This window comes from Oncorhynchus clarkii, chromosome 28, assembly GCF_045791955.1.
Source record: "Oncorhynchus clarkii lewisi isolate Uvic-CL-2024 chromosome 28, UVic_Ocla_1.0, whole genome shotgun sequence".
Taxonomy (NCBI): domain Eukaryota; kingdom Metazoa; phylum Chordata; class Actinopteri; order Salmoniformes; family Salmonidae; genus Oncorhynchus; species Oncorhynchus clarkii.
Window position 1 is genome coordinate 31,553,327 of NC_092174.1, and position 25,917 is coordinate 31,579,243.

At 45.3% G+C, this 25,917-nt stretch overlaps 1 protein-coding gene across 1 annotated transcript in view; it reads right to left on the minus strand.

Moving 5' to 3' along the window:
* LOC139386834 (dynamin-3-like) overlaps positions 1-22,981 on the minus strand; it is a 41,245-nt gene extending 18,264 nt beyond the window's left edge. The window contains exons 1-14 of the mRNA XM_071132681.1: positions 22,720-22,981; positions 22,083-22,397; positions 7,217-7,290; positions 6,902-7,051; positions 6,515-6,718; positions 6,244-6,342; positions 4,676-4,836; positions 4,375-4,517; positions 4,141-4,276; positions 3,971-4,038; positions 1,810-1,948; positions 1,578-1,664; positions 1,252-1,322; positions 435-495 (exon numbers count right to left, since the gene is read on the minus strand). Of these exons, the coding sequence (XP_070988782.1) occupies positions 435-495; positions 1,252-1,322; positions 1,578-1,664; positions 1,810-1,948; positions 3,971-4,038; positions 4,141-4,276; positions 4,375-4,517; positions 4,676-4,836; positions 6,244-6,342; positions 6,515-6,718; positions 6,902-7,051; positions 7,217-7,290; positions 22,083-22,243 (1,554 nt within the window). The 5' untranslated portion in view covers positions 22,244-22,397; positions 22,720-22,981. The remainder of the gene's footprint in view (positions 1-434; positions 496-1,251; positions 1,323-1,577; positions 1,665-1,809; positions 1,949-3,970; positions 4,039-4,140; positions 4,277-4,374; positions 4,518-4,675; positions 4,837-6,243; positions 6,343-6,514; positions 6,719-6,901; positions 7,052-7,216; positions 7,291-22,082; positions 22,398-22,719) is intronic.
* Between the last annotated feature and the right edge of the window lie 2,936 nt (positions 22,982-25,917).

Below are 25,917 nucleotides of genomic sequence, written 5' to 3' on the forward strand. Positions count from 1 at the left end.
TATGGTCTGTTTCCTCCTCTATAGTCCTGTTTCCTCCTCTATGGTCTGTTTCCTCCTCTATGGACCTGTTTCCTCCTCTATGGTCCTGTTTCCTCCTCTATGGTCCTATTTCCTCCTCTATAGTCCTGTTTCCTCCTCTTTTGCCTGTTTCCTCCTCTATGGTCGGTTTCCTCCTCTAGGGCCTGTTTCCTCCTCTATGACCTGTTTCCTCCTCTATGGTTCTCTTTCCTCCTCTATGGTCCTGTTTCCTCCTCTATGGTCCTGTTTCCTCCTCTATGGCATGCACCCCACTGTGTGAGCCAGGGCACCCTTGACCTTTTTCCCAAGTTTGTGTGTGTGTGTGTGTGTGTGTGTGTGTGTGTGTGTGTGTGTGTGTGTGTGTGTGTGTGTGTGTGTGTGTGTGTGTGTGGTTCAGATCCTCCTCTATGTCTCACCTGGCTGACCTGGCTTGCAGCATTACTCTGCTTGCTGCTCTGCTTGCTGCTCTGCTGTGCACTATGGAGGAGAGACAGCGAGAGAGAGAGACAGCAGAAAGACAGCAGAGAGACAGCAGATAAACAAAGATAGACAGAGAGAGACAACAGAGAAACAGCAAGGAGAGAGTGAGAAATAGCAGAAGACAGAGAGATGCAGCAGAGAGATGGCAGAGAAACAGAAAGACACAGCAGATATGCAGCAGAGAGACAGCAGAGAGACAGCAGAGAGACAGAAAGACACAGCAGAGAGACAGCAGAGAGACAGAAAGACACAGCAGAGAGACAGAAAGACACAGCAGAGAGACAGCAGAGACAGAAAGACACAGCAGAGAGACAGAAAGACACAGCAGAGAGACAGCAGAGAGACAGAAAGACACAGCAGAGAGACAGAAAGACACAGCAGAGAGACGGCAGAGAGACAGAAAGACACAGCAGAGAGACAGCAGAGAGACAGAAAGACACAGCAGAGAGACAGCAGAGACAGAAAGACACAGCAGAGAGACAGCAGAGAGACAGAAAGACACAGCAGTGAGACAGAAAGAGACAGCAGAGCGACAGCAAAGAAATAGAGAGAGACAGATAGAGACAGCAGAGACAGAGAGAGAGATAGGAGGTTAGCACAGGAGAAAGGGAAGCAGACAAGAGAGGGAGAGGTCTGTTAAAGTATTGTCTGCAGGTATTCAGTATCCGTTTCGAACGCTCACACCCCTACCCCCATCTCCACTATGTAATGAAAACAGCAGGCCATTAAAGGCAGGCGTAGTCAGTCATTTACTTAGCAAAGCCTATGAAGTCCTCATGGTTAGTGTTGATGTATGAGAGCTGGACATCGATCAGCAGCAACACCTGAAATTGGAGACAGAAAGATATGGTCAACAATACATGCAGGCAATTACAGTGTAGTATTACCAGCCCCTGGGTCAATAATTATACTATAATCATGTGAATTTGTACTGTGTGTGTGTGTGTGTGTGTGTGTGTGTGTGTGTGTGTGTGTGTGTGTGTGTGTGTGTGTGTGTGTGTGTGTGTGTGTGTGTGTGTGTGTGTGTGTGTGTATGTGTGTGTGTGTGAGAGAGAGAGAGAGAGAGACGTATGTGTTACCTGGTCCTTGGCCCTACTCTCTCTGTCTCTGATGTGTGAGGTCACAATTCTCTCGGTTTCCTCACGCAGTCTGGGGAAGCAATCCAGCTGAAAACACACACACACACATACACAGATAACCCACCACGCAACCTGTTACAGTGCATCCTAGGAAATAATATAATTTAAAATATGTTTTTGAAAGGAATGACAGCGTACATCATAATGAGGATTGACTAAACTAAAAGGTTACCTTGTTAGTACACTGGCGCACGGTGTTGATCAGCTCCTGAATGACCATGTCCACACACTTGATACACGGCTCCTTGATCTTCACTATCTGCTTCTTCACAATGGCCTCAAATGCCATGTCTGGAGTGAACAGGCCAGTCCTGCAGCGCACAGAGAGAGAGAGAGAAACAGAGAGAGAGAGAGAGAGAGAGAGAGAGAGAGAGAGAGAGAGAGAGAGAGAGAGAGAGAGAGAGAGAGAGAGAGAGAGAGAAAAGAGAGAGAAAATAAAACAGTCAATAAAGCAAATGTGTGTGGGAAGAAAAAGAGGATAGGAGCTAAGCCAAGCTAAGGATCCTGGGACAAAACACCTCCCTCTGCAACTGGATCCTGGACTCCCTGACGGACCGCCCCCAGGTGGTGAGAGTAGGTAGCAACACATCTGCCACGCTGATCCTGAACACTGGAGCCCCCCAGGGGTGCGTGCTCAGTCCCCTCCTGTACTCCCTATTCACCCACGACTGCATGGCCAGGCACGACTCCAATACCATCATAAAGTTTGCTGATGATACAACAGTGGTATGCCTGATCACCGACAACGACGAGACAGCCTATAGGGAGGAGGTCAGAGACCTGGCCGGGTGGTGCCAGAATAACAACCTATCCCTCAAAGTAACCAAGACTATGGAGATGATTGTCGACTACATGAAAAGGAGGACTGAGCACGCCCCCATTGTCATCGACGGGGCTGTAGTGGAGCAGGTTGAGAGCTTCAAGTTCCTTGGTGTCCACATCACCAACAAACTGGAATGGTCCAAACACACCAAGACAGTCGTGAAGAGGGCACGACAAAGCCTATTCCCCCTCAGGAAACTAAAAAGACATGGCATGGGTCCTGAGATCCTCAAAAGGTTCAACAGCTGCAACATCGAGAGCATGTCTGACTGGTTGCATCACTGCCTGGTATGGCAATTGCTCGGCCTCCGACTGCAAGGCACCATAGAGGGTAGTGCGTACGGCCCAGAACATCACTGGGGCCAAGCTGCCTGCCATCCAGGACCTCTACACCAGGCAGTGTCAGAGGAAGGCCCTAAAAATTGTCAAAGACCCCAGCCACCCCAGTCATAGACTGTTCTCTCTACTACCACATGGCAAGCGGTACCGGTGTGCCAAGTCTAGGAAAAAAAGGCTTCTCAACAGTTTTTACCCCCAAGCCATAAGACTCCTGAACAGTTGATGAAATGGCTACCCGGACTATATGCATTGTGTCCCGCCACCCCCCCCCTAGCCCCTCTTTTACGCTGCTGCTACTCTCTGTTTACCTTCTATGCATAGTCACTTTGACTATACAGTTAAAAAAGTAAAAAAGTATTTAGTCAGCCACCAATTGTGCAAGTTCTCCCACTTAAAAAGATGAGAGAGGCCTGTCATTTTCATCATAGGTACACTTCAACTATGACAGACAAAATGAGAAAAGAAAATCCAGAAAATCACATTGTAGGATTTTTTATGAATTTATTTGCAAATTATGGTGGAGAATAAGTATTTGGTCACCTACAAACAAGCAAGATTTCTGGCTCTCACAGACCTGTAACTTCTTCTTTAAGAGGCTCCTCTGTCCTCCACTCGTTACCTGTATTAATGGCACCTGTTTGAACTTGTTATCAGTATAAAAGACACCTGTCCACAACCTCAAACAGTCACACTCCAAACTCCACTATGGCCAAGACCAAAGAGCTGTCAAAGGACACCAGAAACAAAATTGTAGACCTGCACCAGGCTGGGAAGACTGCATCTGCAATAGGTAAGCAGCTTGGTTTGAAGAAATCAACTGTGGGAGCAATTATTAGGAAATGGAAGACATACAAGACCAATGATAATCTCCCTCGATCTGGGTGGTGTCTGTATGTAGCCTCGCTACTTTTATAGCCTCGCTACTTTTATAGTCTCGCTACTGTTATTTTTCACAGGTTTTTTACTGTTGTTTTTATTTCTTTACTTACCTATTGTTCACCTGATACCTTTTTTTGCACTATTGGTTAGAGCCAGTAAGTAAGCATTTCACTGTAATGTCTACACCCGTTGTATTCGGCGCACGTGACAAATAAACTTTGATTTGATTTGAGAGTGAGAGGTGGAGGTGGTATGAGAGTGGTAAACAGTAATAATATAAAATAAACACCCACCTGATACCGTGAATGTTCTTGATGGCGTAGCTGATCTCCCGCCGCATCTCCTTGTCATCACATTCCATCTGAGAGAGAGAGAAAGAGAGAGAAAGAGAGATTGAGATTGAGAGACTGTTTTTCAGCCTAGCACCCCAGGAAACAAGATATGCATCCGCCAGCTATCTAACCTTGACCAGTTCGAAAGGGAATCTCTCGTGGAAGATACGGTTGATCTTGGCTCCACCAGAGAGCTCTACAGTATCCACCTGGTCCCCAGAGCCCTCAATGCGCTTCTCAAAGTCCACGGAGAACTGCTGCACCATCCTACACACACAATTTAAATTGGAATTACAGTTGATTTACTGACTATACTGAATCAAAACGCAATTGACCCAAACCCTGATTGTGAGTGTGGAACTCACTGCAGCAGTTGCTTGGTCTTACGTCCCGGGTCATCAGGGCGGTATCCCCGGTACTCCTCGGCCTCCTTATCCAGAGACAGAAGCTGGGTCTGCAGCTTGCTACGGAACGCCGGCAGCGTGTCGCGGATGTGGTTGGTCAATTGCTATGGCAACACAACACAAAAAGTACCCTAAATATAATGTCGCTAAGCAAGCCTATTATGCTGGGCTTTAGGATGATTAGCAAGAATGTAATAACCTGTAGGAGAGACTCAGTTACGGTTCATAACCTGGTCAGTCTGCAGTCTGTTGGTTAGCCTACCTGGTTGAGGACTTTCTGTAGGCACGGGGTGCCCATCTTTTCGGCCATGTGTCTGTAGGCCGGGTGAGTGAGGAAGAACTTCCTCTCAGCAGCCATAGCCATCTTGATGTCCTTCTTTCCATCAATGTCCTTCTGACTGCGGTTCACCACTCCAATATAACCTGGCAACACACACAGATGGGCAGTGAGAAACCACTCCAATATAACCTGGCAACACACACAGATGGGCAGTGAGAAACCACTCCAATATAACCTGGCAACACACACAGATGGGCAGTGTGAAACCACTCCAATATAACCTGACAACACACACAGATGGGCAGTGTGAAACCACTCTAATATAACCTGGCAACACACACAGATGGGCAGTGTGAAACCACTCCAATATAACCTGGCAACACACAGATGGGCAGTGTGAAACCACTCTAATATAACCTGGCAGCACACAGATGGGCAGTGTGAAACCACTCCAATATAACCTGGCAACACACAGATGGGCAGTGTGAAACCACTCCAATATAACCTGGCAACACACACAGATGGGCAGTGTGAAACCACTCTAATATAACCTGGCAACACACACAGATGGGCAGTGTGAAACCACTCTAATATAACCTGGCAACACACACAGATGGGCAGTATGAAACCACTCCAATATAACCTGGCAACACACACAGATGGGCAGTGTGAAACCACTCTAATATAACCTGGCAACACACAGATGGGCAGTGTGAAACCACTCTAATCCATCCTGGCAACACACACAGATGGGCAGTGTGAAACCACTCTAAAATAACCTGGCAACACACAGATGGGCAGTGTGAAACCACTCTAATATAACCTGGCAACACACAGATGGGCAGTGTGAAACCACTCTAAAATAACCTGGCAACACACAGATGGGCAGTGTGAAACCACTCCAATATAACCTGGCAACACACACAGATGGGCAGTGTGAAACCACTCTAATATAACCTGGCAACACACACAGATGGGCAGTGTGAAACCACTCTAATATAACCTGGCAACACACACAGATGGGCAGTATGAAACCACTCCAATATAACCTGGCAACACACACAGATGGGCAGTGTGAAACCACTCTAATATAACCTGGCAACACACAGATGGGCAGTGTGAAACCACTCTAATCCATCCTGGCAACACACACAGATGGGCAGTGTGAAACCACTCTAAAATAACCTGGCAACACACAGATGGGCAGTGTGAAACCACTCTAATATAACCTGGCAACACACACAGATGGGCAGTGTGAAACCACTCTAAAATAACCTGGCAACACACAGATGGGCAGTGTGAAACCACTCTAATATAACCTGGCAACACACACAGACAGACGGGATGATGGAAAAGACATGACTGTGATACAATAAAATGGGACCAAAATGTAAGGCGAGTGCTAAGGATAGAACAGAAAAGCTGATACCAAAGATGACTGAAGTAGATCGGTGGACATAGAGATGGAGAAAGAGGGACAAAGAAAGAGAGAGATTGGTAGAAAGACAGAGAAACAGTGAGTAAGAGACAGAGAGAAAGAGATGTCCCACCTCTCCTTAGGGGCAGCAGCTTGTTCTCCAGGACTTCCCTGGCGTCTGTTCCCTCATCCATCAGATCCAGCTTGGTGATCACTCCTATGGTCCGCTGGCCTGGTGTCAGAGGTTAAAGGGTAAGGGGCAAAGGCAGAAGTCAGTCACAACACAAAGACCACGTTCATGGCTGACTTCATTGCAGATGCCTGCGAGATCTCTCAACGTCTGGATAGGTGTTTAAAATATCAGCTAACCCCAAAATGTGATATAGCAATATGATCAATCTTACCCTGGGGGTCAACATCTTTGGCCAGTTTGAGGGCGTCTGAGTTGGCCAGGTCAGAGTTGGCCGGAGTGACAGCCAGGATGAGACAGCTCTCCCTGCAGATGAACTGCATGATCATGTCTCTGATCTGCTGCTCAATGTCCACTGGCTGGTCCCCCACGGGCACCTTGGTGATGCCTGGCAGGTCAATCAGGGTCAGGTTCAGCACTGCAGGCAGGGGGGAAAGGAGAGAGGAGGACACATATTATAGTGAATATTAATGAACACACAGTAGGGAAGGAGAGCACAGAGACATATATGAGAGGGAGAGAGAGAGATAAAAGAGGGGGAGGGAGAGGGAGAGAGAGTAAGAGAGAGAAAGAGGGTGGATGAGAGTTTAGGTATGTGTACCATGTGGGGAGTAGACGCGCAGGTTGATGGGGACGGGAGATATGCCCTTATTGGCCCCAGTAATGCGGTCAGTCTCCGCCTCAATCTCCTGCCGAACCTCATCGAAGTCAGTGAATTTCTTCCCTTTGCAGTGTAAGAACTCTGCCCATTCTGTGAAGAAAGATGCAGATAGGTATGTGTGTGTGTGTCTGTGTGTGTGTGTGTGTGTGTGTGTGTGTGTGTGTGTGTGTGTGTGTGTGTGTGTGTGTGTGTGTGTGTGTGCGTGCAAGCATGCGTGCGTGCGTGCATGAGTGTGTGTGCGAGCACGTGTGTTACCTGCATTGGCACTGATGAGCTGCAGGACAAGGGGCCTGCGGGTGACGATCCCAGAGCCTCGGGGCAGGAAGTCCCTGCAGACAGACAGCCAATCAAGATAACAACACAAAGAAACAGCTAGGGCTGTGATGATTATGGACGTTTGAGAAACAATTATTTACCACGCAAATAGCCTCGGTTATTATAATAATTGTCATTTTTGTTTAAAAATGTTTTAAGCTGGTAACGCATCATAATGCATATTTGGAAATGAGCTACAACATCACTAATGAATACAACTACAACATACCTAATGAAAACAACTACAACATACCTAATGAAAACAACTACAACATACCTAATGAAAACAACTACAACATACCTAATGAAAACAACTACAACATACCTAATGAAAACAACTACAACATACCTAATGAAAACAACTACAACATACCTAATGAAAACAACTACAACATACCTAATGAATACAAACACAACATACCTAATGAATACCTAATGAATACCACTACAACATCACTAATGATTAAAACTACAACATACCTAATGATTACAACTACAACATACCTAATGATTACAACTACAACATACCTAATGAATACCACTACAGCATACCTAATGAAAACAACTACAACATACCTAATGAAAACAACTACAACATACCTAATGAAAACAACTACAACATACCTAATGAAAACAACTACAACATACCTAATGAAAACAACTACAACATACCTAATGAAAACAACTACAACATACCTAATGAATACAACTACAACATACCTAATGAAAACAACTACAACATACCTAATGAAAACAACTACAACATACCTAATGAAAACAACTACAACATACCTAATGAATACAAACACAACATACCTAATGAATACCTAATGAATACCACTACAACATCACTAATGATTAAAACTACAACATACCTAATGATTACAACTACAACATACCTAATGATTACAACTACAACATACCTAATGAATACCACTACAGCATACCTAATGAATACAACTACAACACACCTAATGATTACAACTACAACATACCTAATGATTACAACTACAACATACCTAATGAATACCACTACAGCATACCTAATGAATACAACTACAGCATATCCGCCTACTCCTAAAATGAATATTAAGATGATTATGACAATAATGTTTTTTGTTCACAATTATTGTCCATAATTGTCGGTTCCATGATTATACTATAATTGTGCCAACCCTAGAGACAGCCAATTTGGACAGTTACACAGAGGGACAGCCAATCAGGACAGTTACACAGAGGGACAGACAATCAGGAAAGTTACAAAGAGAGGAGGTAAGTTTAAATTTGACAAAAAGATGGTGTTTGGATATGGGAGACTAGGTTGAAGGTGACACTACTAGTGACTGTCACACCCTGGCCATAGAGAGGCTTAGGCCAGGGTGTGACTAGGGTGGGCATTCTAGTTTCTTTATTTCTATGTTTTCTATTTCTTTGTTTTTGGCCGAGTGTGGTTCCCAAGCGAGGCAGCTTTTCACTTTGTTATTTTATTTGAGTGTTTTGATAAATAAAGAATCATGAACATTTACCACGCTGTGCTTTGGTCCGATCCTCATTCTGACGAGAGCCGTGACAGAACTACCCACTACCAAAGGACCAAGCAGCCTGGCCAGGAGGAGCAGGGATCCTGGGCCCGGGAGAAGAGTGAGTGGAGGACCTCATGGACATGGGATGAGGTTATGGCAGGGGACAAGACGCTGCCATAGAAACAGGCGGAAACAGCAAGGGAGGAACGGCGGCGATACCAGGAGTCATGGCAATGAGGCAAGCACGAGAGGCAGCCCCAAACAAAAACATTTGGGGGGACACACAGGGAGATTGGTGGAATCAGGGTGGAGACCTGAGCCAACTCCCTGTGCTTACCGTGGGGAGCGTGTGACTGGTCGGGCACCGTGTTATGCTGTGATGCGCACCATGTCTCCAATGCGCAGTCACAGCCCGGTGCGCTATATTCCAGCTCCCTGCATTGGCCGGACGAGAGTGGGCTTCCAGCCAGGACGGATGGTGGTGGCTCAGCGCTCCTGGCCTCCAGTGCGTCTCTTCAGCCCAGGATATAATCCGCCGGCTCCAGTGCGTCTGCACAGCCCAGTGCGTCCTGTGCTAGCGCCCCGCATTTGCCAGGCGATAGTAACCATCCAGCCAGGACGGGTTGTGCCAGCTCTACGCTTGAGACCTCCAGTGCGCCTCCACTGCCCAGTGTATCCGCTGCTCCACGCACCAGGCTTCCAGTGCATCTCCCCAGTCCGGTGAGACCTATTCCGGCTCCACGTTCGAAGCCTCCAGTGATGATCCATGGCAGGAAGCCTCCAGTGATGATCCATGGCAGGAAGCCTCCAGTGATGATCCATGGCACGAAGCTTCCTGTGATGATCCATGGCACAAAGCCTCCAGAGATGATCCATGGCACGAAGCCTCCAGTGATGATCCATGGCACGGAGCCTCCAGTGATGATCCATGGCACGGAGCCTCCAGTGATGATCCATGGCCCGGAGCCTGCAGTGACGGTCCCCAGTCTGGATCCTGCAGCGACTGTCCCCAGTCCGAAGCCTCCAGCGACGGTCCCCAGTCCGGAGCCTGCAGCGACGGTCCCCAGTCCGCAGCCTGCAGCGACGGTCTCCAGTCCGGAGCCTGCAGCGACGGTCCCCAGTCCGGAGCCTGCAGCGACGGTCCCCAATCCGGAGCCTGCAGCGACGGTCCCCAGTCCGGAGCCTGCAGTGACGGTCCCCAATCCGGAGCCTGCAGCGACGGTCCCCAGTCCGGAGCCTGCAGTGACGGTCCCCAGTCCGAAGCCTCCGGCGATGATCGGTGGTCTGGTTCCGCCGGCGATGATCTGCGGCTCGGTTCCGCCAGCGATGATCTGCGGCTCGGTTCCTCCAGTGAAGGTCCATGCACCACTAAAGCGAAGAGATCTGCGGGCAGAGGGGGGTCTACGTCCCGCACCGGAGCCGCCTCCGTGAAGAGATGCCCACCCGGACCCTCCCCTTTAGAGTCAGGTTTTGCGGCCGGAGTCCGCATCACGCCCTGTCACGCCCTGGCCATAGAGAGGCTATTATTCTCTATTTTGGTTAGGCCAGGGTGTGACTAGGGTGGGCATTCTAGTTTCTTTATTTCTATGTTTTCTATGTATTTGTTTTTGGCCGAGTGTGGTTCTCAATCAGAGGCAGCTGTCTCTGATTGGGAATCATACTTAGGTAGCCTTTTCCCCACCTGTGTTTTCTGGGTAGTTGTTCTCTTTTTTTTCTTTTTTTTTCTTTTACCCCTTTTTCTCCCCAATTTCGTGGTATTCAATTGTTGTAGTAGCTACTATCTTGTCTCATCGCTACAACTCCCGTACGGGCTCGGGAGAGATGAAGGTTGAAAGTCAATGCGTCCTCCGATACACAACCCAACCAAGCCGCACTGCTTCTTAACACAGCGTGCATCCAACCCGGAAGCCAGCCGCACCAATGCACAGGAGGAAACACAGTGCACCTGGCCACCTTGGTTAGCGCACACTGCGCCCAGCCCGCCACAGGAGTCGCTGGTGCGCGATGAGACAAGGACACCCCTACCGACCAAGCCCTCCCTAACCCGGGCGACGCTAGGCCAATTGTGCGTCGCTCCATGGACCTCCCGGTCGCGGCCGGTTACGACAGAGCCTGGGTGCGGACCCAGGGACTCTGATGGCACAGCTGGCGCTGCAGTACAGCGCCCTTAACCACTGCGCCACCCGGGAGGGTAGTTGTTTTCTGTATAGTTTATTTGCCTTACAGAACTATTCGTTTTTCACTTAGTTATTTTGTTTGAGTGTTTTGACAAATAAAGAATCATGAACACTTACTACGCTGCGTTTTGGTCCATGCCTTCCGAAGAGAGACGTAACAGTGACTGTGTTGCACTATGGGAGACTGAGGCCTTGCCAACCACCAACAGACACTAACTGCCATGATGTAAAGTCTCACACCTACTGAACACACACAACCAACCAGATAACATAGAATGAATTAAACCACACAGCACACAACCAAACAGGGTCTCTTCTTTGATAATGACAGAGGAAGAGATTTGATAATATCAATAGAAAAACATTTTGATCTGAAAATGTCATCAGGCTCTTTGGTAAATCCAACTGATTATACAGTCCAGTTTACCATCTGAACCACCTGAACAGTCCCTGATTCGCGTATCTGATTCTGATGAAATAAAATAGTTCATGCACAAGAGGTCAACATGAACAGCATGCAAAGCAGCAGGTAGCAGAGCACTCATTTAAAGTATTTCTATCACTTTGGTGCCATTTTCACAAGTATGTGGTTCATGTTCACAACTCTTTGTACAAAACTCAAAACAGATCATCAAAACGGCAGTTGTTTCAAAACTCTAACCACATTTTCAATTGACTAAGTACAACGCACAAAATCATAGTCTTTTTTCCACCAAACTTAATTAGTGTTTCATCTAAAACTACATGTTTAGCATTGCAATTCAGTGCCTTCGGAAAGTATTTAGACCCCTTGACTTTTTCCACATTTTGTTACGTTAAAGACTTATTCTAAAATTGATTAAATAAAAAAAATGACTCAGCAATCTACAGAAACAATACCCAATAATGACAAAGCGAAAACAGGTTGTTTGAAACTTTGGAAAATGTATTAAAAATAAAAAACAGAAATACCTTATTTACATAAGTATTCAGACCCAAAATTGAGCTCAGGTGCATCCTGATTCCATTGATCATCCTTGAGATGTTTCTACAACTTGATTGGAGTCCACCTGTGGTAAATTGAATTGATTAGACATGACTTGGAAAGGCACACACCTGTCTATATAAGGTATCATAGTTCACAGTGCATGTCAGAGTAAAAATCAAGCTTTGAGGCCAAAGGAATTTTCCGTAGAGCTCCAAGACAGGAATATGTCAAGACACAGATCTGGGGAAGGGTACGAAAAATGTTATGCAGCATTGAAGGTCCCCAAGAACACAGTGGGCTCCATCATTCTTAAAACCTTTTTGGGATAGGGAACAGAGTGAACTGCCTCTTACTCTGTCCCAGATGCTAATATGTGCATATTATTCTTAGTATTTGATAGAAAACATTCTGAAGTTTCTAAAACTGTTTGAATGATGTCTGTGAGTATAACAGAACGCATATGGCAGGCAAAAACCTGAGAAAAATCCAACCAGGAAGTGGGAAATCTGAGGTTTGTAGTTTTTCAAAGCTTGGCCTATCGAATACACAGTGTCTATGGAGTCAAGTTGCACTTCCTACGGCTTCCACTAGATGTCAACCATCTTTAGAAACGTGTTTCAGGCTTCTGCTATAAAGGAGAGGGGAATGGGAGCTGAATAAGTCATGGGTCTGGCAGAGTGTCTCAGGCTCGTGACGCTCGCTCAGGACAGAGTTAGCTCTCGTTCCAGTGCTTTTCTTCAGACAATTAAATTGGAACCTTATTGATGATTTATGTTAAACACATCCTAAAGATTGATTCCATACATCGTTTGACTTGTTTCTACGACCTGTAACGGAACTTTTCGAGTTTTTGTCTGGACGAAGTGCTCGCACCTCATAAAGATGGATTACTGGGCTGAACACGCTAACAACAAGTGGCAATTTGGACATAAATGATGGACTTTATGGAATTTTATGGAACAAATCAGTCATTTATTGTTGAACTGAGATTCCTGGGAGTGCCTTCTGATGAAGATCATCAAAGGTAAGTGAATATTTATAGTGTTATTTCTAACTTCTGTTGACTCCAACATGGCGGATATTTCTTTGGCTGTTTTGGGTTCTGAGCGCCGTTCTCAGATTATGCTTTTTCCGTAAAGTTTTTTTGAAATCTGACACAGCGGTTGCATTAACGAGAAGTCTATCTTTAATTCTGTGAATAACTTTTATCAATGTTTATTATGAGTATTTCTGCAAAATCACCGGATGTTTTGGAATCAAAACATTACTGCACGTAATGCGCAAATGTAAACTGAGATTTTTGGATATAAATATGCACATTATCGGAAAAAAACATACATGTATTGTGTAACATGATGTCCTATGAGTGTCATCTGATGAAGATCATCCAAGGTTAGTGATTCATTTTATCTATATTTCTGCTTATTGTGACTCCTATCTTTGGCTGGAAAAATGGCTGTGTTTTTTTGGGACTTGCTATGACCTAACATAATCATATGTTGTGCTTTCGCTGTAAAGCCTTTTTGAAATCGGACATGATGGGTAGATTAACAAGAAGCTTATCTTTCATTTGCTGTATTGGACTTGTTAATGTGTGAAAGTTACATATTTCAAAAAAACATATATATATTTTGCGCGCTGCCTATTCAGCGGAATGTTGTCGAGGGGTTCCGCTAGTGGAGCCTGCCCTAGATTAAATGGAAGAAGTTTGGAACCACCAAGAGGTTTGGAGCCATCACCTCTTCCTACCAAACTGAACAATTGGGAGAGAAGGGCCTGGGTCAGGGAGGTGACCAAGAACCCAATGGTCACTCTGACAGAGCTCTAGAGTTCCTCTGGAGAGATGGGAGAACCTTCCAGAAGGACAACCATCTCTGCAGCACTCCACCAATCAGGCCTTTATGGTAGAGTGGCCAGATGGAAGCCACTCCTCAGTAAAATGCACATGGCAGCCCACTTGGAGTTTACCAAAAGGCATCTAAAGACTCTCAGACCATGAGAAACAAGATTCTCTGGTCTGATGAAACCAAGATTGAACTCTTTGGCATGAATGCCAAGCGTCATGTCTGGAGGAAACCTGGCACCATCCCTACGGTGAAGCATGGTGGTTGTAGCATCATGATGTGGGGATGTTTTTCAGCGGCAGGGACTGGAAGACTAGTCAGGATCGAGGGAAAGATGAACGGAACAAAGTACTGAGATATCCTTGATAAAAATCTGCTCCAGAGCACTCAGGACCTCAGACTTCGGCAAAGGTTCACCTTCCAACAAGACAACGACCCTAAGCACACAGCCAAGACAATACAGGAGTGGCTTTGGGACAAGTCTCTGAATGTCCTTGTGTGGCCCAGCCAGAGCCCGGACTTGAACCTGATCAAACACCCATGGAGAGACCTGAAAATAGCTGTGCAGCAACGCTCCCCATCCAACCTGACAGAGCTTGAATGCATCTGCAGAGAAGAATGGTTGAAACTCCCCAAATACAGGTGTGCCAAGCTTGTAGCGTCATACCCAAGAAGACTCGAGGCTTTAATCAGTACTGAGTAAAGGGTCTGGGCTCCTGAGTGGCGCAATGTTCAAAGGCACTGCATCTCAGTGCAAGAGGTGTCACTACAGTCCCTGGTTTGAATCCAGTCTGAATCACTTCTGGCCGTGATCGGGAGTCCCATATGGTGGCGCACAATTGGCCCAGCATTCGTCAGGGTTTGGCGAGGTTAGTCCGTCATTGTAAATAAGAATGTGTTTTTATTAGCTGCCCTACCTAGTCAAAACATGTTTTTAATGTGATATTTCCATTTTTAAATGTCTTAAAACCTGTTTTTGCTTTGTCATTATGGAATATTGTGTGTAGATTGATGAAGTAAAAAAACAGTTTAATCAATTTTAGTCAAGGGGTCTGAATGCTTTCTGAAAGTCACGGTACATGTTCATATAAAGTAATTGCCTTCCACACTGCAATGCTCACATTACTTTGAAATGATTCTCTTCTCTTTTGTTTAAATACATTTTACTATTACTTAATCTGACTGCTTTTAATCGATGATCACTTAACCCTTTGGTAAACCTGTAGATTTGACATGTAAACTGGTTTGTCTACTACAGATTTTGAGAACTACATAATAAAAATGTATGTCTGTGAAGTACAAACATAAAAAGTATGATATACACCAGAATGTACTACTATGGTGATGACTGTTATTGTCACACCCTGATCTGTTTCACCTGTTCTTGTGATTGTCTCCACCCCCTCCAGGTGTTGCTTATTTTCTCCAGAGTATTTATCCCCGTGTTTCCTGTCTCTCTGTGCCAGTTCGTCTTGTATGTTTTAGTCAAGTCAACCAGCGTTTTTTTCCCGTACTCCTTTTGCTATTCTCCTTTTTCTACTCCTCCCGGTTTTGACCCTTGCCTGTTTCTGGACTCTGTACCCGCCTGCCTGACCATTCTGACCACAAGCCTGTCTGCCACTCTGTACCTCCCAGACTCTGATCTGGATTTGACTTTCTGCCTGTCCATGACCATTCTCTTCATTCTCTGAGTCAGCTCCCCATACTGGTCCTGAGAAGTGTGTTAAAGTTCCGGTACAATTGATGCCGGCTATACGCACCAGGTCTCCAGGGCGTCTTCACAGCCCAGTACGTCCGGTGCGAGCTCCTCGCACTTGCCGTGCAAAGTGTGTTAACGTTCCGGTACAATGTGTGCCGGTTCTACGCACCGTGTCTCCAGTGCCCCTCCGCAGCCCGGTACGTCCTGTGCCAGCTCCCTGCACTTGCCGTGCGAAGGTTGTCATTTGTCCAGGACATATTGTGCCAGCTCTACGCTTCAGACCTCCAGTGCGCCTCCACAACCCAGTACGTCCTGTGCCTGCTCCTCAACCCACTCCCTCAAGTGTGCCTTCCCAGTCCGGTACGTCCTGTTCCTGCTCCTCGCACTCTCCCTCAAGTGTGCCTTCCCAGTCAGGTACGTCCTGTGCCTGCTCCTCGCACTCGCCACCTATGCTGGCCCCACGCATCAGGCCTCCAGTGCGCCTCGCCAGTCCAGAGCTTCCGGCGACGGTGCCAGGTCCAGAGCTACTGGCGACAGTTCCCAGTCCAGAGCTTCCGGCAACGGTTCCCAGTCCGGAACCTCCTGAGACGGTCCACAGTCAGGAACCTCCTGAGACGGTCCACGGTCCGGAACCTCCTGAGACGGTCCACGTTCCGGAACCTCCTGAGACGGTCCACAGTCCGGAACCCCCAGCTCCCTAGCCGGAGCCTTCCCCTGCGCCGATGCCCAGTCTAAACACGGCGTCCAGTCCAGCTCCAAGGCCAGAGTCTTCTTCGGCATTGGTGCCAAGGCCAGGCACAGCGTCCAGTCCCGCTCCGTGGCGGGAGCTTTCCCCTGGGCCGATGTCCAGTCCAGACATGGCGTCCCGCTCCAAGGCAGGAGCCTTCCCCAGCATCTAGGTCCAGTCCAGGCACAGTGTTCAGCCTGGGTCCATGGCTGGATCCGCAGGATGAGCGGATACTTCGTCCCGCACCAGAGCCGCCCCGGATGCTGGCGGATGAGCGGGTACTTTGCCCCGCACCAGAACCGCCACCGACACTAGACACCCCCCCTAACCCTCCCTTTTATGTTTCAGGTTTTGCGGTCGGAGTCCGCACCTTTGGTGGGAGTACTGTCACGTCCTGACCATAGAAAAACTGTATTTTCTATGGTAGAGGGACTAGGGGTTTTAGTCTAGTTTATTATTTCTATGTGGGGTTCTAGGTTTCATTTTCTATGTTGGTGTTTGTGTATGATACTTCCGGGGCCGACAGAGATGGCCACCTCGCTTCGCGTTCCTAGGAAACTATGCAGTATTTAGTTTTTTTACGTGTTATTTATTACATTGGTACCCCAGGTAATCATAGGTTTTATTACATACAGTCGGGAGGAACTACTGGATATAAGAGCAACGTCAACTCACCATCATTACGACCAGGAATACGACATTCCCAAAGCGGATCCTGTGTTTTGCCCACCACCCGGGACAATGGATCGGATCCCAGCCGGCGAACCAATACAACGACGCCGTAAAAGGGGCAGACAAAGCGGTCTTCTGGTCAGGCTCCGGAGACGGGCACATCGCGCACCGCTCCCGAGCATACTACTTGCCAATGTCCAGTCTCTTGACAACAAGGTTGATGAAATCCGAGCAAGGGTTGCATTCCAGAGAGGCATCAGAGACTGTACCGTTCTTTGCTTCATGGAAACATGGCTCACTCGAGACACTCTATCGGAGACGGTACAGCCAGCTGGTTTCTTCACGCATCGCGCCGACAGAAACACACATCTTTCTGGTAAGAAGAGGGGCGGGGAGGGGGGGGTATTATGCCTTATGATTAACAAGACGTGGTGAGATCATAACAACATACAGGAACTCAAGTCCTTCTGTTCACCTGAATTCCTCACAATCAAATGTCAACGGCATTATCTACCAAGAGAATTATCTTCGATTATAATCACAGCCGCATATATTCCCCCCCAAGCAGACACATCGATGGCCCTGAACAAACTTTATTTCACTCTATGTAAACTGGAAACCACATATCCTGAGGCTGCATTTATTGTAGCTGGGGATTTTAACAAGGCTAATCTGAAAACAAGACTCCCTAAATTCTATCAGCATATCGATTGTGCTACCAGGGCTGGTAAAACCCTGGATCATTGTTATTCTAACTTCCGCGATGCATATAAGGCCCTCCCCCGCCCTCCTTTCGGAAAAGCTGACCACGACTCCATTTTGTTGCTTCCAGCCTATAGACAGAAACTAAAACAGGAAGCTCCCGCTCTCAGGTCTGTTCAACGCTGGTCCTGGTCCTGGTAATCGACGGGACAGTAGTGGAGAGGGTAGAAAGTTTTAAGTTCCTCGGCGTACACATCACGGACAAACTGAATTGGTCCACCCACACAGAAAGCGTGGTGAAGATGACGCAGCAGCGCCTCTTCAACCTCAGGAGGCTAAAAAAATTCAGCTTGTCACCAAAAGCACTCACAAACTTTTACAGATGCACGAGAGCATCCTGTCGGGCTGTATCACCGCCTGGTACGGCAACTGCTCCGCCCACAACCGTAAGGCTCCCCAGAGGGTAGTGAGGTCTGCACAACGCATCACCGGGGGCAAACTACCTGCCCTCCAGGACCCCTACACCACCCGATGTCACAGGAAGGCCATAAAGATCATCAAGGACAACAACCACCCGAGCCACTGCCTGTTCACCCCGCTATCATCCAGAAGGTCAGTACAGGTGCATCAAAGCAGGGACCGAGAGACAGAAAAACAGCTTCTATCTCAAGACCATCAGACTGTTAAACAGCCAACACTAACATTGAGTGGCTGCCGCCATACATGCAAAAAAATGTATCACTAGCCACTTTAAACAATGCCACTTAATATAACTACATTACGCATCTCATATGTATATACTGTACTCTATACCACCTACTTCATCTTGCCATCTTTATGTAATACATGTATCACTAGCCACTTTAAACAATGCCACTTAATATAATGTTTACATACCCTACATTACTCATCTCATATGTATATACTGTACTCGATGCCATCTACTGCATCTTGCCTATGCCGTTCTGTACCATCACTCATTCATATATCTTTATGTACATATTCTTCATCCCTTTACACTTGTGTGTATAAGGAAGCTGTGGTGAAATTGTTAGGTTAGATTACTTGTTGGTGATTACTGCATTGTCGGAACTAAAAGCACAAGCATTTCCCTACACTCGCATTAACATCTGCTAACCATGTGTATGTGACAAATACAATTTTATTTGATTTGATTCCGAATTAGAGGCAGCTGGTAATCGTTGTCTCTTGAGTTGCATTTTTTCCACCTGTGGGTTATGGGATATTGTTTATGTTTAGTTGCCTGTTAGCACTGCATTGTCATCACGGTTTGTTTATTCTTTATTATTTTGATTTTTCTAAATGTAACTTTCTTAAATAAATAATGTGGAACTCTACGTACGCTGTGCCTTGGTCCGACCATTATTACAAACATCGTGACAATGTTATAGCAGGTGCATTGAAATGCTTGTGTTTCTAGCTCCTAAAATGCAGTAATGCAATAACAATATAAAACTAACAAATATTCTAGAAAGTCCAAAACAAGAAAGAAATGCAGTCCCTATACAGTAAACATGTATCCAAAATGAAGCTACAGTACTTTACTAAAATTGCATTTGCCAATACAGTACTGTAATATATGCAATTTACGTAGCTGACACTGTTATCCAAAGTGACAACAGTCCACACATTTTGGTATGTGACCCCAGTGGGAATCGAACCAACAACTCTGGCTAGTGCCATGCTCTAATGAACTAAGCCACGTACAGGACCACTACAATTCTGTGAAATAGAATACAGGGGGAAGATTGCCATGACCATGCCACTCTCCTTCAGGTCATGGATGAATCCAGACCTATATCAGGCTTGTTTTTTCTCCAGGTACATGAACAATGAGGATATTTACTTCAATTTTGATGAGAACCTGTGGCCAAATGCTCAAGATAGGCTTGATGCAAACTAGTGCCTGCTAAACATGATGTACCTTTCATTTTATAACATTGTGAAATATGCCTTCAATGGTCACTCATGAGGTAGACATTTTGGAAATGTGATGTTCAGTGCATTTTATGGGAAGTGCAAATGTATTGCCTAATGTGAAAACAGTAATGTACTGTAATTTACAGTACTGTTGCATACTACATTCAAAGGGCAATTTTTACAAATATATCTTAATTTTTTTGCTATTAGATGAACTGGTTGTTCATTATATTTCACAGTAAAGTTATATTTTGGATCAATGGTTGTGTGGTGAAATATGTCTACAAACAAAATAAATGCACAATGAAAGGTTTTAAATGTAAGACGTAACAAGTGTGACCAGTTTGTAGTTTTGTACTACGAGTTTTGAAAATTCACCACATACTGTACTGTAAATAAACTGAAAATGATGACTTCAGTACATACCAGTCTGCTACCAGACGAGAGAGAGATTGAGTGTGTGTGCGTGAGTGTTGGCTCATGTAGACAAGTGACAATGCATGTCACTTGTCTACATGTCTGTTTAGGTCACTTGCCATTTCTCATCACACAGTTGAACGCTACAATCCTGACGCAATTGAAACAACGGCTAGGCTAGATGAATATTGATCATGAGATTGCCCTCTATCTATGGGCTAGCAGAAAAGATGAGTCAGAACCCTGGTGTCCATTCAGCAGCGGTGTGGGGGAGCCAATCCTGGACAGCAGGATCATTACTCAGCTGGATCCCAGGTCTCAGGGGTGGCCGGCTGAGCTTTGACTGATGCTGCTGCTGACAACAACCATGCACCTCATCTATCTAGACCTGGGTCATATTTTCTAGGCACCAAATGGAAGAAAACGGACAAACAGGGAGGGACTCCGGAATCTTGGCCAATAAGAAACACGTTTTGCTACGGTGTGCACTAATGAATACAACCCTGGCGATAGCAGAAACATCTTCTATACATAGCGTCAATTACCAGTCTTTACCATTCACGTTTGTCTGTAAATATTTGTAGACATAGGTCATATTTCAGAAACAGTTGTCTGACTTGTCAGATTACTCTTTAACATCCTCTGTCTCTATCCAATGGCATCTGTTTATGTACAAACCACATTCAAGGGCCACACTGTGTCATAATGTACAGTACCAATTCATCCCACAGTGAACAAAATCGATGGAAACTCTTCTTCACGATTGACAGCAGAAGTGACTTGATCATATCAATGTAATGAGATGAGAGAAGAGTGGTGACAGGTATATGTACTGTATATCCAACAGTCCTTACAACAGTCATTTCATTACTTATTTTACAGACAAAATCATTCACTCTCTGAGACACCCACATCCGAAATACCTTTAATCAACTACAGTACAGAGGACACAGAGGATCCGTCTTATAATAATGTAGGCACTTGTATTTGTCCTATTTCACACATGTAAAAGCATGTATTATACCCATGTGTGAATTGGAAATGTGTATTTGCATATCCCAACTCCCCCTGAGACACCCTCAGAGAGTGGGGTTACGGCCAGGGTCTGCCATTATCAACGGCGACCCTGGAGCAATCTGGCTTAAGTGCCTTGCTCAATGACACATTGACAGATTTTTCACCACCTAGTCTATTTTGGATTCAAACTAGAGACCTTTTGGTTACTGGCCCAACTCTCTTACTGCTAGGCTATCTGTCACCCGCATTTGTCTTGGGACAAATGATAATTGGTAATATAATACTCAACCAGATGATTCAGCCTTCATTCAATTCAGTCTCGCATTACAGTTTCAATCCATTCATTGGTAAATCGATGTCTTGAAATAAACCAAGAGGCAAAAGGATGGACAAATAATTACTCTTCACCTAAAGATGCTTTCGTCTACAGAGGTTTACGTCCTTCATTCACTCTGAAGCAACAACAGCCTATGAATCACATTTGTTTGACAGAAATAAGAAAGGGATAGTCAGTTGTGTCACAGCAGTGAGATAGGCAGTATTGATACAGTTTATGCTGTAATGACTAGAAATCCTATTGGAACCAGGAGACCACAGCAGACATCTCGGGTTCTAAAGCAACCTTTATGCAGGTGGTGGGTGGACATGTTATATTTCAACCCAATACTGTAGGCCTATAGACATTATATATGTACAGTTTACAAATAGAGACATGGATTTGTTTAAAGTGATTGAAAACAAATGTTGTCTCTGTTTAAATGGTAGAGCTACTGAAGAAATTTATATTTCAAGGAATGAAACAGGCTGGATGGGGCTGAAATCCCGAGGGTGTTGCGGTAACCCAAATACCGGCTCCCCTGTCATATAGCCTGCAATGCAATAGGAATGTGCGTTGAAAATAAGATGGAGACGAGCTCGAGCTCCTGGCTACGAGATGATCAGGGACGCCACGGCGCGTGCGTCCTCTGGGAAAACAAAACGTGACGGGGATGGACACGACTGGGGATAAATTGGCCGTGACAGGACATCCCCAAGGTTAACAGGAGATTGGATTATTTCTAGCCCTAGTATTAGTAATGAATTTGACGTGTTGTGTTTGGCTGCTACTCGTTGAACCTACCTGCCAACGAAGTTCTCCAACACCGAGCTCTTGCCAGCGCTCTGTCCGCCGACTACCGCGATTTGTGGCAGGTCAAGATTGCAGCTCTGACCGATGCCGCTGAAAGCGTCCTGGAGTTTATTGACCAGCGGGATCAAATCCTCCATTCCTCGGTTACCCATGGTGCTAGCGGGCGGGAGGCGCTCAAGATGAGAGAGAAGGAAGAGAGAAGGTAGGGGGGTGTGGTGATATATTTAGTCCAGGGCTACCGTGCTTGTTGATGTAGTGAAGTCATCTAGCCGCGCATTGCCCCGAGCCAAGCAAGGGTCGATTCGACTGAGGAGAGACAGGGAAAGCGAGGCAGTCAGAGTAGGATTGCGCAGTTGTTTGCCTGCAACACCACACACACCATTATTTTCAAGGGCATTTGGGGAATGAGGTCCTGTTAAAATCTGTGTCTAAAAGTCATCTATAAAGCCGTGCAAATTTGTAGACATCATTCTATAGATTACATGCATCAAGATGAAAAATAACCTACACCAAATGATACACGTTGCAACGAATATTATGTTTTGTTTACAGGCAACACGTTAATAATAAATACATCGACATAATTCATTCTATTATTTTTCTATCGCCATTTCTCATTTAGACCTACCCTTTCTCGAGGATTCCTTGTCGTTATGAATGTCCGAGCGACAAAATCGGTCGCTGTCCAGTGCTGAATCTGAACAACAGGCAGATCCAATCCAAGGTCCGGATCGAAACGCGATTATAGATTATACAAGCAACGCCACCTGCTGTAAATGAGCATCGGTTAAATGTTAAATGATGATGTCCTGTGCTATAATAATGTTTTGTTCGGGTAGTTTTGCTCGGATGGAGTCAAAGCCTCATTCCGAACGAACCCAAATTCGCCTTTATAACAGATTAATCATATATTTTTATGCAACCGCGATAATTGCGAGGAGGCGCTGCGTTTGGTGTTCAGATTGACATATGAAGTGCCCAATGACAACAGGGGAGCTGTAGACGCGGTAGGCCTATAGGCAGGGCGCATGCAGGTTAGGTATAACAAACCCGCCCCTGTGCTATCGTGCCATGTTTGCGGTCATGACTCACGGCTGCGCATCACGCACTGAGCAGGATTGGATGCGTTCCTTCAGTCCCCTACAGTGAGAGCAAAAATAACATGTCGAATATTTGAATTTGAGGGACACTGACACATTCATGCTCAACTCATCCCCCCTTTCCATCAAGGCCTCTTCTATCGTGTGTGAAAATGCATGATACAAAGATGTATTTTGTTTGATGGCAAAGCATTCTGTTCCATTGCAGGTGTCTGGCCCTACAGTCGGTGTGTAGCTAGGCTACCATAGGCTATAGGCACACGCTGCCTATTATAACCTCACCAAGCCAACATCTGTGTTAGATAAAATCCATTCTCTATCCTCCATTCATTATAACAATAGCTATATCTTATATTTGACATGTTTATTAAACAGCATTATAATCAGTGGCTAAATGTGTTTGGTCATTAAGGCCTACCCTGGTGAGGGCAGACATGGCACACTATAACAACAGGTTAACATTCCAAACACCTAAACAACCCTTCTACACGATGACCAGGTGTCCCATTCAAAATAATAATTAATAATAATACATTTAATTTGTATAGCGCTTTTCATTACAGAGTTATCAATACCATTATCAAGTTTGCAGATGACAAAACAGTGGTAGGCCTGATCACCGACAACAATGAGACAGCCTATAGGGAGGAGGTCAGAGCCCTGGCCCTGTGGTGCTAAGGAAACAATCTCTCCCTCAACGTGATCAAGACAAAGGAGACGATTGTGGACCATTCTCATCGACTGGGCTGTAGTGTCCACATCACCAACAAACTATCATGGTCCAAACACACTAAGACAGTCGTGAAGAGGGTACGACAAAGCCTATTCCACCTCAGGAGAATGAAAAGATTTGGTATGGGTCCTCAGATCCCCAAAAGGTTCTACAGCTGCACCATCGAGAGCATCCTGACTTGTTGCATCACTGCCTGGTATGGCAATTGCTCGGCCTCCAACCGCAAGGTCACTACAGAGGGTAGTGCATACGGCTCAGTACATCACTGGGGCCAAGCTTCCTGGCATTCAGGACCTCTATACCAGGCGATGTTAGAGGAAGGCCCTAAAAATTGTTAAAGACTCCAGTCACCCTAGTCATAGACTGTTCTCTCTGCTACCGCACGACAAGCGATACCAGAGCGCCAAGTCTAGGTCCAAGAGGCTTCTTAACAGCTTCTACCCCCAAGCCATAAGACTCCTGAACAGCTAAGCAAAAGGCTACCCAAACCCCTCTTTTACGATGCTGCTACTCTCTGTTAATTATCTATGCAGTCACTTTAACTCTACTTACATGTACATATTACCTCAATTACCTCAACTAACTAGTGCCCCCTGCACATTGACTCTGTACTTGTACCCCCCTGTATAAAGCCTCGCTATTGTTATTTTACTGCTGCTGTTTAATTATTTGTTACTTTTATTTTCTATTTTTTACTTAACACTTATTTTTTCTTGAAACTTCTTAAAGGATTGTTGGTTAAGGGCTTGTATTCAGCATTTCACTGTAAGGTCTACACCCGTTGTATTCGGAGCATGTGACAAATAACATTTGATTTTGATTAAACTCAAAGCTCTACTTAGGAAAAAAAAAAATATATATATATATATATATATATATATACAGTATCAGTCAAAAGTTTGGACACACCTACTCATTCAAGGGTTTTTCTTTATTTGTACTATTTTCTACAATGTAGAATAATAGTGAAGACATCAAAACTATGAAATAACACATGGAATCATGTAGTAACTAAAAAGTGTTAAACAAATGAAAATATATTTGAGATTCTACAAAGTAGCCACCCTTACCTTGATGACAGCTTTGCACTTAAAATATATTTTGATTTGTTTAACACTTTTTTGGTTACTACTTTATTCCTTATGTGTTATTTCATAGTTTTGCTGTCTTCACTATTATTCTGCAATGTAGAAAATAGTAAAAAATAAAGAAAAACCCTTGAATGAGTAGGTGTGTCCAAACTTTTGACCGGTACTGTATATACAATAAAAACAACATACAGTTGAAGTCAGAAGTTTACATATGCCTTGGACATACATTTATACTCAGCTTTTCACAATTCCTGACATTTAATCAGAGTAAAAATTCCCTGTCTTAGGTCAGTTAGGATCACCACTTTATTTTAAGAATGTGAAATGTCAGAATCATAGTAGAGAGAATGATTTATTTTAGCTTCTATTTCTTTCATCACATTCCCATTGGGTCAGAAGTTTACATACACTCAATTAGTATTTGGTAGCATTGTCTTTAAATTGTTTAACTTAGATCAAACATTTCAGGTAGCCTTCCACAAGCTTACCACAATAAGTTGGGTGAATTTTGGCCCATTCCTGAGTAACTGAGTCAGGTTTGTAGGACTCCTTGCTCGCACACGCTTTTTTGGCTCTGCCCACAAATGTTCCATAGGATTGTATGCTGTCGTTGGCTGGCCCTCGCTTCATATTCGTCGCCAAACCCACTGGCTCCAGGTCATCTATAAGTCTTTGCTAGGTTAAGCCCCGCCTTATCTCAGCTCACTGGTCACCATAGCAGCACCCATCCGTAGCACACGCTCCATCAGGTATATTTCACTGGTCACCCCCAAAGCCAATTCCTCATTTGGCCACCTTTCCTTCCAATTCTCTGCTGCCAATGACTGGAACAAACTGCAAAAATCACTGAAGCTGGAGACTTATATTTCCCTCACTAACTTTAAGCACCAGCTGTCAGAGCA